This window comes from Poromitra crassiceps (assembly GCF_964638095.1).
Source record: "Poromitra crassiceps genome assembly, chromosome: 1".
In the NCBI taxonomy this organism is placed as follows: Eukaryota; Metazoa; Chordata; class Actinopteri; order Beryciformes; family Melamphaidae; genus Poromitra; species Poromitra crassiceps.
Genome location: NC_139623.1, coordinates 29,975,411 through 29,989,417, shown reverse-complemented (window position 1 = coordinate 29,989,417; position 14,007 = coordinate 29,975,411). Strand labels below are relative to the sequence as shown.

The 14,007-nt window shown below is 43.6% G+C and overlaps 1 protein-coding gene across 1 annotated transcript in view; it reads right to left on the bottom strand.

The window, feature by feature from the left end:
• LOC310786261 (connector enhancer of kinase suppressor of ras 2-like) overlaps positions 1-14,007 on the bottom strand; it is a gene marked incomplete at both ends in the record, with an annotated part of 73,717 nt that overhangs the window by 24,082 nt on the left and 35,628 nt on the right. The window contains 4 exons of the mRNA XM_083647420.1: positions 2,691-2,780; positions 2,963-3,165; positions 3,821-3,954; positions 9,481-9,627. Coding sequence (XP_083503546.1) covers positions 2,691-2,780; positions 2,963-3,165; positions 3,821-3,954; positions 9,481-9,627 — 574 coding nt within the window. The remainder of the gene's footprint in view (positions 1-2,690; positions 2,781-2,962; positions 3,166-3,820; positions 3,955-9,480; positions 9,628-14,007) is intronic.

The following is a 14,007-nucleotide window of genomic DNA, read 5'->3' as shown; positions in this document are numbered from 1 at the left end:
CATATTTGGCGTCACAGTGAGAGAATATTCTATAATAAGGACAGGACATAAAAGCATCATTGCTTTTACGACTCTACTTGCACGCAGAAGAATATTATTACATTGGAAATCAAAAAACCCACCCAAAGTGTCTAGTGGGTGAGTGACTTGATGCAATTCATACAGCTAGAGAAGATAAAATACTCACTTAGGGGATCCAGGGACAAGTTCCTTTCCATCTGGGATCCAGTCCTGATATATTTAGACAAACTTAAAAGTCTGCCCGACACCTCTTAGCAGTCTTCCCTCGATTGGAGACAATCAGCCACATAGACTACAACCTTTTTTTTCCTCATTATTTTTTTTTCTTTTAAGGTATCAACAGTTTGGGTTCTCTGTCTTTCTTTACATGCCACCCTACTTTGGGCATGCTTGCATAGATGGTGGTATGGATATTGTGTATACCATTGTGCATGGTTAAATGTGACTTTGTTTATACGCTATATAGATCTAAACATCGTTTAGACATTAAGTTGCTCTGGGTTAGTGTCCTCTGTGTTCACGTGGGTGGGATGGGTGGAAGGGTTGTCTGTTTTGTTTTTATATATATATCGTCGCTGTTGTGCCAGGACCTCGAATGTCCCTTTTTTCACTTTTTTTTACTTTTTGTCATAAATCAGTACCATTGGTCACCCTTCACGTCTGTGTGGTTTTTAACAAATGCAACCAATGGAAAAGCATTAAAATGAGCTTGTGAGTAAATTCGTAACGCCATTCGCCCTCAATCTGTCAGTCAAACCTCGAAATTTGTCCCCTACCTCCGTCTGTATCCCCCCACGCAGGACAATAAACCCGGAAAAGTCACACGGCAGACGTGCTGTGTATTTCTCATATCGTTTTGACTAATCCTGGCTTCCTCTGACGTTAATATATTAATCAAATGTTTTCCAGTTATTCCTAGGCTGCAAACTTGTTTTAACATACAAATCGGAGTGTTTTCGGACGAGAATAAAGTAACGTTAACGCTACGTTATGTCAGACTATTTCTCACCCCATGCAAAAGCCCCCGCCTCGGCCATGAGAGGCGAGGGGCAATGCTGTTGCTCCTGCGCGCGCCCCCTCGGCCCGGAGCTTGGGGCTCGTGCATGAGCATACGACTCTCTCCCGCCTGACTGGCCGGGAGAAAGTGCTTCCAAGTCGGACTGATAATATAAACAACATCATTTGAGCTTATCCAGGTAAGATATTAATAAAGTAATGACACATTCATCCTTGAGTCCAAGTCGATGTTTGAGGCAAATCTTATGAAACATTCCTGAGATATTGCGTTAACAAGCTTGGAAATGGCATTCGAGACGTCACAGTGACCTTGGCCTTTGACCTTTGACCACAAAAATCTAATCAGTTCATCCTTGAGTCCAAGTCGATGTTTGAGGCAAATTTGATGAAATTCCGTCAAGGCATTCCTGAAATATCGCGTTAACAAGCTTGAAAATGGCGTTCGAGAGGTCACAGTGACCTTGACCTTTGACCACCAAAATCTAATCAGATCATCCTTGAGTCTAAGTCGATGTTTGAGGCAAATTTGATGAAATTCCATGAAGGCGTTCCTCAGATATCGCGTTAACGAACATCGGACAGACGGACAACCCGGATCCATAATGCCATCCATAATCCATGGAAAGCTAAAATCTTATCAGCTGGGTGATCCTGGGACAAAATCTCATCAAATGGTGGTCCGTGGTTAATTTGTGTCAGTTTAGGGGTCCTTCATGTGAAAAAGTTTGAGATCCACTGGCCTAACCCAATGTAAGTCCAGTCAATTGTGTGGCTTACAGTAACTGCATCAGTGAATGCTGCTGACATTTCAAAAGGACAAGGTCATTACAATATCTGTAAGGCATTTTTAAAAACACTACAGAAGAAGGCTGTAGGAAGCACTGAAAACTTCAAAATAATGTCTCTCCTAGATAAATATAGCCCGCTCACTTAGGCTGAAAAGCCCAAAGGAACATCATTTCACTACCATGCCCAAGAAAAACACACACACACACACACACACACCTACACACACACACACACACACACACACACACACACACAAACACACACACACACACACACCTACACACACACACACACACACACACACACACACACACACACACACACACACACACACACACACACACACACACACACACACACAGAATATCGCTCCCGAGCTGTTTCTTCAAGACTGAAATAAGACAATCCGTCTCTTCCCACTCTATTTACCACCAAGCTCAGTGGTAACCAGCAAAATCTTGGTTATTAATTTTTTTTTAATTTGCAGTTGCCATGGCAACAGCATACCTTCGGCATCCAAAAACAGAGAGAAATAGGGAAACAGAGAGAGGGTGAGAAAGAGTGAGATGAGAAAGAAAGAAAAAAAAATAACAGGAGTGAGATTTAATGATAATAGGGAAGAGATAGATGCACGAACTGACAGACAGACAACAGTATTGGATGGGAAGAGATTCAGCATCGTTTCAATTTTGACAAGCCTGCTCAGCCTGTCTGCTTTTTGGCTCCGAGATCTGAGAGGCTGAGGTAAAAACTCATCCCTTAGCCATATTCTGAGATATATCCACCCACCTTAGCTGTCTGTCTCTCTCTCTCTGTCTCTCTGCCTCCCTTTCTTTGGCTCCCTCCCACTACCTCCCACTCACCTCTCCTGCTCTCTCTCTTCAGCTTGGCCGGGTCTTCATTGTCTCCCACCCAGTTGTATTCCAGCGGCATTGAGATGGGCCTGAGCCTGCCTGCAGCACAGAGTGCAGGGGAACGTCCATATTACACAGCTCACCCACATCAAAGCCACTGCAGACATCTCAGAGATACAAACGTCACACTTGCAAAAAGCGCTGCTTTTGAGCCCGTGGCTCCCACGCACCGTTCGGACCGGCGGATCCTCAGATGGAGAAGGGGGAGGGTGAGGTCTTACCGTAGGTGGGAGTGCTCCCCCTGCGCACCGGTGACACGCCGTGGTTCTGGTCGTACTCGTAACAGTACAGTATGGCATCCTCCTCCACCAGGGGGAAGCGCCGCCGACACTCCTCGTCCAGGTAGGCATTAGGTGACTCGGAGCCCTTTGCGACTTGGACGTCTGACAGGGGATCGTCGCCCGGCAGGTTGCCCTTGTCATCTCTGTGGTGAAGAACGCAGGAAGGCATTTTATCAGAATCAGAATCAGAATCAGAATCAGAATCAGAAAGACTTTAATGATCCCCGGGGGGAAATTGGGACAGGTTACAGCAGCTCGCACTCAGAACACACATAGCATAAAAAAATAAAGTAGAGTAAGTAGAGTAAAGTATAATAAAGTATAATAAAGTAGAATGTACATTACGTGTCAAATTGCAGTTATTGCACACTGGACTTATATTAAGTCAGCTTGCCCATTACACGTGGCTCAGCTAAGGCACAGTTAACCTATCGGCTGACTCAGTCTCAGGGAGACTGAGTGTCTCCGAGGTGCTCTTTTAAGTGAGGCGTTAAAGAGTCCAATGGTCACAGGCAGGAATGATTTCCTGTGCCTCTCCGTATTGCATCTAGGTGGCAATGACACCGATACACATGACACCAAAAACAGAAAGCAGGGTGATCGTGCTAAGTGAAGACTCTCCAACATGCCAACTTTTCAGGAACTAAGAAATCCGGCCTTGCTTTTAGTTTAAGCCAAAGAGGCCAGAGTATTTCTCTCAACACATAGAACCTGTAATCCTTCTACATTTTTGTCAAAGCATGTGTTTTGTCTGTGGTGTTTATGTGTGTGTGTGTGTGTGTGAGTGTGTGTGTTCACCTGGGGGTGTAGGGTTCTGTTGGTGGAGGAGGGATGTAGAGGTCCTGCAGGGCACAGCTATCCCTCCTAGATGGAGTGCTTAGAGTGCTAGTGGGCGTGGCAACACTACTGCTGGGGCTCGGAGGGAAAAGTGGCTGCGTGTGTTAGAGAGAGAAAGAGAGAGAGAGAGAGAGAGAGAGGGAGAGAGATGGTTTAGTGCAGTGGTCATCAACCAGGGGTCCGTGACCCCTAGGTGGTCCGCAGAGGTACTTTTGTCAAAGTAGTTTGTGGATTTTATTTTAGACTAAAACTTATAATATTGCATATTAAACTCCAAACATTAATAGGCAATAATAATAAGCTACTTTTGGAAGAAAAAAAGCGCAAATCTGATAAAGCAATATGCGAAACGAAAGTGTCAATCCTGATCATTCAAAATTATTTTTATTTAATTTTCTAAACGATTACAAAATATGGTATAAAGTAAAACATACCACAATAAAACAAAACCAGTAGAAACCAGACCAAACCAGTAGAAAACAAAACAGACAAACAAACAAAGAAGAAAAAATATAAGACACACAGAAGAGAGAAAATAAAATAAAAATAATGATAAGTAAGGAGAAGAAAAATAAATAAAGCTGCGTTCACACCGACCTATTAAAGTTTGTCGCTGGCGTCGAGTTTACATACAAAGTCAATGCAAACGAGCGATTGAGCGTATATTCGCCTGGGAGAATAATCGCTGGGCGTCCGAGCGGCAGAGACAGAGCGATAGGGAGAAAATACGCTCGTCGCTCAAGATGAAATATTCCAACTCGAGCGAAAATACGCTGGCATCAGTCGCTCGCTGTTCAATGCTGATTGGCTGCCGTGTGAGAGCGAGTCAAGGATCACTCTGGCTTGGAACAAACCGCTGGTTTATTGTGTGGCAACAAACCACATTGACAGGCTGACAGCTGACATGAAGTGAAGTCTGTACTACCGGTATGCAGCTCGCATTAGGAGCACGCTGATAGGCTTAGCTTGTAAACAATGACGGTGGCTCGTAGTGGACAAACAGCATGACATTGCGTAACGTTATATCCCCCACATGTCCGTCATTTCGTGTGCCTGTTGATGAGCGATTTAAACAGAGCGACAGAGCGATTCCAAAGGGTTGACTTGAGCGACAGAGCGAAAAATAAATATCTCGGTGTGAATGCACCTTTAATAAAATAAAAAACAAAAATAACATCAAAAAGGGAGCAGGGGAGGGGAGGGGTGAGTCCAGGTGAGAACTGCGTTCTATCAGCCAGGTAAGGTAAGTCAGCTCTGCTGGAATATTATCACTCTAATTGATGCCCATCTATCTGTTCTATGAACTGAATAAAATTATCCCATGTCTTATGGAAGTTCTGAACTCTGAAGGGCACCATTAACAGCATGTTTGATCTTTTCTAGTTTGAGATAGGATTGGACACACTTAGGGCTCTATCTTCCCACCGGCGGTAATTTTGCATTAGCGCCCATTTTGCGCTGGAATAGCGCCGCGCAAAACCCTAATTGTGGCGGTGTCGGCCCGCTGCGCTTCACGTCATCTCTGCGCACATCTCCGTATAGGCGTGTTTATGCCCAAAAGCATAGTGGAGGTGTGGTCATGCCCATAAAACCACAGCGTCACGTCAGCAGCTTCCTCCTTCACTGAGAGGGAGTGAGAGAGAGAGAGAAAGAGGGAGAGAGAAAACGTCTGTATGCTTATCTCTTTTCTCTCTTCTATCTCCGCTGCGGTAATATACTGCATGCGTAATTACGCAGCATACTGAGAGCCGTAATGCTGCTCTATTTGAAGAAGTTGAATTTCGTTCCACCAGCACACATTTTATTAATCAGCTATTTTCTATTCGTTTCTATTAATATATATACATCAAATCCCACCAATTTAGTCTGTCATTTTCCCTTGGCGCACATAAAGACACATGCTTCCGTCACTGTCTGCTTGATGGCGAGAGGGACTTCAGTTGCCATCCGCGCTGTGGAGAAGGTTACTGTACTGGCCGGACACAGGTGTTGTGCATTTTGAATTGGATTAGGGGAACGAGGGTCTGGCGGGGCGGGAGTCTGTTTGCGCCGGGTGCTGGAGGGGGGTCTCCCCCGAGAAGGTGGGAGCTGGACGGGTATGCAGGCTTGGTGGTGGGGTGGGTGTGGGTCGGTGCCCTGGGTGTTTTGGGCCGGCCAGGGTGGGGAGAGGCAGCTTGGCACAACACCGTCACAACTTTCTCAAAAGCAATCTATTGTTACCTCACACCACAAACCTGTATGGTCGGGAATTATGTACCCTAATAAAACCATGACAAACAAATTCTCATTTTTAAATCAAGGTGTGTTTTTTCTGCAATGTAGGCTATAGTTGAAAATCAACGTGCATTCCGAGGAGAGAAGAGTGTGTGCAGGCACGAGTGGAGAGTGACATCCATGCCTTGCGTAAATGGATCCAAGCAAGGATATCTTGCACTGCACGGAGATGTGGAGACTGTCTGCGCTCAGGTGTACGTCTGCGTTTGCGCTAAGACCAGCTATTTCCTGCCGTTAAAATTGAGAGCATCCAAGGCGATTTTTTCAAACACATTGCACTGGAACGCCTATTTTGGAACGGGCAACTCCCAAACCTCTCTTTGCGCTCAGCACATACCGACGGTATCTTCCCCACAGTGCTAAATGACACTTGCGCAAGACACATGATAGGCTAGAGGCCCACCAACACGCCTGGGCCACGCCTACACCTGTGTCACAGCGCAAAACTGGACGGTGGAGGCAGACGATAGCTTAGACGCTGGGAAGATAGCAATAAGAGGCGCGCAAAGGCAGCGCAAACGATAGCGCCGTACAACGATAGGGCCCTTAAAATTCAACACAATTTTATTTTATTTTAAATCAGGGTTACTCAACTTGCTTTGCCCGGGGGCCACTTTACCTAAATGACAGGAGGCCATGGGCCAGTTAATAAACAAACATTAATATACATTTTTCTGTAGCAGACTGTAGGTTTTTGGGTCGTCAGCCAGAGTTTAGTCTGACAATTGTGCGCACACAGGATAGTTAGGTTAATTTAGTTAAGTACATGTAAGTAAGTACATAAGTAAGTAAGTCCCTGGGCGGTGAGCAGGTGGCTATATTTGACAATTTAGCAGGACCTCAGTCAAACTTTATCATTTGTTTTCATTGTGAATTAGAAAATGGTCAGGGGGCCACTCTGCACCCTATCGCGGGCCGCATCTGGCCCCCGGGCCGTAAGTTGAGTATCACTGTCGTAGGGGGTCCCTACTCTGTGGGCTGAAAAATGTTGAAGACCATTGGTTTAGTGCAGTGATACTTAGTCTCGCTGGCCAGCCTCCTCTCCCTTCCATCCGAGGAGTCTGGCGCCACGGAAACAGGCAACTGGGATAAACCCTCCCCTGCTCTACAGCTGCTCTCCCATTGGAGCGACTGTTTCGGTGGCAGCCGGATGTCCGCTCCCGGCTTATTACAAACTCTGTCATTGGCTCTGACCATGTCAATCAGAGCGGCTTCCGCTCCCTCCTCCAAAAGTTTTTATGCCACTCCTCCACTATGGAGACCTGCGGCGCCAGACTCCTGGGGAGAGGAGGCTGGCCAGCGAGAGTGATACTCAACTTGCGGCCCGCGGGCCACATGCGGCCCCGGGTGGAATTGCAAAAAAGATTTTTTTTACAGTGCACCTGAATGCAACATGCAAGATACCCGCTGAATAAGTGTCCAAATGTTCATGTCATTCTGGCCAATACTCCACTTCTGTTATAGCATTTCAGTCTGGAATATGGAATATCTTTCAATAATCTATGATTTAGCTGCTAAATTGTCAAATACCGCTGTCTGCTCGCTACCCAGTCACTTATGTATGTACTTAACCTAACTAACTTAACCTAACTAACTATCCGGTGTGCACAACATTGTCAGACTAAACTCCGGCTGACACCCCAAAAACCTACAATCCGCTACAGAAAAAATTATATTGTTTGTTTATTAACTGGCCCCTGGCCTTCTATCATTTCACGAAAGTGCCCCCCGGGCAAAGCAAGTTGAGTATCCCTGGTTTAGTGGATTGGCACACTGACATTTTTGAATTCACAGTGCTGCCTATCAGTTAGTTAGGAGACATTCAGACTGTCCAGCTGGGCATCTCCACCATGAGATGAGCAATGCGCTGTACGTTTAAGATGTTCCAATTCTGACTGGTGCGCGAGCGAGGCAGGCTGGTGTGCACTGTGCAGTTTAGTCATCCCTCCCATTCAGGTCAAGGAAAATCTGGTCATAGCCTACATAGTCTATCAGTTTAAATGCTCTACATGCAAATAGGTCACTTTTGTTTCTCTTGTATTTATTATGGCATCTTCTTTAAATCGTAGATATTGTATTATATACAGTACTAGTCACACATTTGGATACACTTTCTCATTTAAGTGAATGGGAAGGTGTGTTCAAACTTGTGACTGGTACCGTATAAATCTTATATGATGAACTATAGCCTTGTAACTTTTCTAGCAGAATTACACTGAAAGAGGTATAATCCTATCACAGATGCATATTTTCTAATGATAAATCATGGGGTATGATAGATTTATCCAAACTCTGCTTTGCAGAGCATATCAAAAAAGACCACAAATGGAAATCCTTTCTACAATAGAAGAGCAATTCATCACTGTTCAAACTATGCTAATACATAACTAGCAGCTGCTGGTTAAGTATGCTGGTCCTCTGGCAGAGGACTCGTGATAAGTTAATGCACACTGTAAAATACACACATACAAAATACTGTAAAATACACACAAAATACACACCCTTCTCATTCCCATTTCCCACCCAGTCCATCTCAGGCACATCATCCTAATATAATTGCCTAAGGCCAAAATATGTACACAAGACAGATGCAAACCTTTAAGCCGACGGTGCAGCACTGCACCGTCCGCCTTAAAGGTTTGCTTAAAGGTTTGTGTTTGTTGTTGTATTGACTACGGTACACTGTTGGACTGGCTAGACTGTAGCCAATCCGCTTTATGGCACCACGCACGCCCACTCCCACTACCCACATCCCCCTAGCCATCCCTCAAATCCCGACTCTCTACCACCTTCCTACCCTTTCCCGTTTTGAACACTGTCAACAAAAATAAACAACATTAAACATGCATCATCCCTCTAACTTTTGTAAAAACCAGACCAGTGATGTAGCAGTTATGGCCTTTCAAATTTAGAAAAGGTGACCTTTATTAATACCGAGAAGAGGTGACCCTATGTTTGCAGGAATTTACTTTTTCTATTAGCTCAAAAAATAGAATACCATAACTATCTTGAAAACACTAATTTCCATAATCATCCCCACATATGCAATATGCATCACATTAGGCAGACTCACATTTCATCTGTGTTAACTCACCTGACAGACAAACACGATCATACAATTATAGATCTCTTCACTTTGTATTCATTATATTCCGCTTTTATCTCTGCCATTTACGGGCTGATTTTTGATAAGAAGCTGTGCTGTCTTATTTTTAATGTGAGTGGACACACACACACACACACACACACACACACACACACACACACACACACACACACACACACACACACACACACACACACACAGAGATATTCAAGAGTGTGGAGGATGGAAGCAGTAGTCATACTTGCAGAGCCAGGGGCTTCCATCGCATGTTCTTCAGGAGAGCAGGAGTGGATGTGAGTGTGCTCTGTGGGCGTTTCTTCAGCGTCAGAGTGACACCTGCAGGGTCCCCACGCAGTGAATTCACCAGGTTCTTCAGCTGCCAGCCCACCTACCACAGAGCAGCATGATAGAGTTATAGGTTTCCTCGATATACAGGCATGTAGATGTTCTTGATTTACACTAACAATTTAATGTAATAATCTGCAACATTTTTATATAAATAAATTGTGCTGCTGTCACACAACAGTGATTCAATCTATAGCCAGTTTATAAAATCTGTTTGCTGTTCTAAAAATAAAATAAAAATAAAATCCTGTGTGATGTATTTCATGGTTTTTGCTTGTTCGATTATTTCATAAATTTCATAATTTAACTGTAATTACAAGGCAACAGTAAACATGTCGTCATCCACGAATGATGCAGCCCCCTTCTGAACCAATCACTAATAAAATACATCACTCACTACAGATGTGTAAATGTGGCATGGCCCTTTGGCTAATCAGTGTCATTTTGAAAATGGTGAAACAGTGGTTAGAAGCCTTGTTCCCCTGCCAAAAAAAATAATATATATAGTCAGTGGTGCCGAGATATCACACAGGACAAACAGATGGACAGAGCAACAAGCAAATGTCCCATTCCCATTTCTACTTTCTCTATAATTTTACTGATCACTCCCAAAGCTATCCAAATGGTGAATAATAAATAAATAACAATAAAAAAGTCAAATGATTGACGATGATGACATGTTGATTAAGTGTCGGAGGAAGCATGGTGCTAGTCTTGGCTCTCCCCAGATCGGCAGAGGGTGGAGCAGCGACCGGGGCAGGCAACAGAGACACTGCAGAGCACGTCATCATTCAGAAACCACGCCCAAAACGGGGGGTAAACAAAAACTCCCACCCAATCCTGGCGTTCTCCTATGTCACGTGTTGAACACAAAGATCGGCAGTACAAAAAAAAAGATTGACAATTTTTTACATTTGTTGTCTGCGCAACCCACCACACAACAGCTTTTAGCTATGTTTAATTCAAGGAAAATGATGCTGGTGTATGGACCTGAATGGAGAACTTTCCCCCGTGTTGGGTGTGGCCTATTTCATGCAATGTCTCTATAGGGCAGCATGGGGATAAATTGGCCAAGTATAATTGGGGAGAAAATGGGGGGAAATCAGAAAAAATAAAAAAGGGCCTTCTAGGCTATCTATCTATCTATCTTCTAAGCCATCCAATTGAAAGGGGTTTACGTGAGTGAGATGCATTGAAAACCCACCCACTTTCTGACAACAAAAGCTTGGCAAACAGTGGGGCAGGCGCTGAAATGTCTGATTTCAATATTTTGGATGTACAACAAAAAAATATGTTAATAAGTCTTAATACAAATAGACTTGGGTCATATTAAGATGTCTCCTGTCTCAACTCCTGAATCTGCTTTTTGTCTTGTTAAACTTTTGACTAGATTGACTCCAATATTGTTGGAATTGGCACTTCAAACTTAGTCTGGCTTGGCAAGACCTATCTCCACATAGTACTATGCCAGTGGTGGAGAAAGGTATGGCTCATTCTGGTATAGGGAAAAAACACTTGTTTGCATTTCTTAAACCAATCACAATTGTCTTGGGCAGCGCTAAGCCCAGCGACGGTGTCCTTGCGATATATCGTCAGGGGCGAACTTGTTTTGGTGGAACCAAATTGCTAAATCCCTGCAAAAGAAAATGCCACATATATATATTTTATTTTTAAAGTATGTTGAGCATGTCAAACTTGCCATTTTCAGCGTTTCACATAGTGACATGTACTTTGAAAAGCACGCCAATAGCAGAAGCAGAAGGGGATTCACCTTCGGCTCGGTCTGAAATTGACAGCACCAATGGCAGAGTTTATACCTGCAGCCTACTTCCGCTTAGTCACACTACTTCAAACTAAAACCCTTTTTTCCCCTTCTTTTTTTAAGGCAGTTTTCCTTTCACACGAGAGATACCTCTTGATTCAAACTCATTTTGGGCTTTTCATTTTTGTATAAGGTGCTGTTATAGTCATTACTGTAATAATCTGTGCTGTTATAGTCATTACTGTAATAATCTGTGCTGTTATAGTCATTACTGTAATAATCTGTGCTGTTATAGTCATTACTGTAATAATCTCTGCAGATACTGCAAATACTGCAGCCTCCACCTACTGATGGCGCATGCTGATGCCAAAGGGCAGAGCGGGCGGGGTGCATACCAACTCAAAAGATAAAAAAGAAAAGGGATTATTTTTATTTTTATACTTTTCTAGTTTTAGTCCGAGTGAAATGTTCAATACATCAGATCGCAATTAGGCCCCGCCCCCTTTTAGGGCGAAAACACAAGCCTTTCCCCGTTGACTTCAATGTAAAATAGCACTACCCCAGAAAATTATAGAAAAATAATAGAATCAATCTCGTTTATTAATGACGCCAAAGCACCATGACATGACTATATATTACAACTCGCCTGGCCATAGAATGGGCAAGATACATCGGAAATATTACTTTGCATCTAAAATCATGTGACTCACATAATTACATTACAGCCCCAGCTGATCGCCATAGCGCCCATAGCCCAAGTAGGCTATAACGTATAACGTTAAAATTAAAGCCATACACAGAACTTTAAACTGGTTAGGAAATCCTGTTGCCTCTATATGACCTAACGTTACATGGGCAATGAGACCATCGGCCAGGAGAATGGATATCAATTTGTTGTTATTTAGCCTACATGCATGCACGCTACGGGGAGAAGGGAAGCCACCCCAGCTTGCGCTGCGCGGGGGATGGGAGTTGCACCATGGGCCGGTGAGAAGGGAAGTTACTACCCTGGCGGCCTCTCACCAGGCAAGACCGCGGCTTCACTAAACCCCACACACAACTACAGGGGGTTCCCGAGCAGCGGACTTTTTCTCTCTCAAAACAATTGAAAACCGTCATGTTAAGGCTGAGCAAGGAGATCGATTTTACTTCACCAGAGCCGAAGGCAGTAACACAAAACACTGATGGAAATAACAGAAGAGAATTAGCAACAAGCGGACACCGTGGTGGTGAGTAGGTCAGAGACTGGCGGGCCCGGCGCCACGAGGGGGCCTAAGGGGGTTTTGCCCCCTCAGTTCAATTTTCTGCCCCCTCACTTAAAAAATTAATTAATTAAAGAATAGTTCATCTATAAAGGCCAGTTAGGCAATGTTTGTACCTGACATGTTTCGGCTGCTGTTTCTACAGTCTTCATCAAATTTGATCAGTTTAAGTTGATGTAGGCTACCCCCTGTAAACATAGCTCTGTTGTTTCAGAATTGGCAGGGAAGCGCTATTTGCTGTGCTTTGGTTGTCACAAGGTGTCAGAGATGTAGCTATTTATTACATTTGAACCTCACTGCATGTTGTAGTGATCATGACGTGATTAAAACACACACACACACACACACACACACACACACACACACACACACACACACACACACACACACACACACACACACACACACACACACACACACACACACACACACACACACACAGAGAAATCAGCTGCACCCAAGCACACAGCATGCCATGAGCAGAAAGATGGAGACAACGCATCTGATCACTTTATTTCTTTAATTTAATGAACCTGGCACTGACTGGCTATTATTTCGTTTATTTTTTTGTCGATTTTTGCAGCAATTGTTTATTCTATGACTTTTCATATAGACATATATGTTCAGAGTGCTCCAGACAGGTCCCGCATTTCACGTTATGCAAAGCTCAGCTCTATTAATGCCTTAATCTGCTGCTGTGAAATAAATGTTTTATTTGATTTTGAATAGTAGTCTTTCTTGTGTTGATATTGCGCTTTTCAGAGGTTATTATGGTTAAAAAGTCCAGAAATAGGCATAGCGGGTATATAACTTATGTTTTACGATATAAAAATATCATAAAAAAAAAAAGAGAAAAAAAAAGAGAAAATCAGTCACCCAGTTATAACCGCCCCCTCAGTCATTTCATCCTGGCGCCGGCCCTGGAGACTGGTCATGAGTTACATGATTTTAGATGGGTCAAAGTAATATTTCCGATGTATCTTGCCCATTCTATGGCCAGGCGAGTTGTAATATATTGTCATGTCATGGTGTTTTGGGGTAATTAATAAACAAGAAATATTCTGTTATTTTTCTATATTTTGTTTTGGTTGAGCTATTTTACATTGAAGTCAACAGGGAGAGGCTTGTGTTTTGAACCTAAAAGGGGGCGGGAACATGTGGCGCCTACAAAATTACGTATTGCCGATCTGACGTATGGTCTCTCCTGATTCTGAATATAGCTGAATTGCCTGGTCTGACCAAATAAAACAATTTTTATTCGCATTTTATGAAATTTATATGGAAAAATGAATGGCGGAATGAATGAATCCCTTGGTGGGGACAGCATCAGTCTCTCTCTCTCTCTCTCTCTCTCTCTAACACACAAGATGCATCACTCTGCTCACACCTTTCAGGGCCA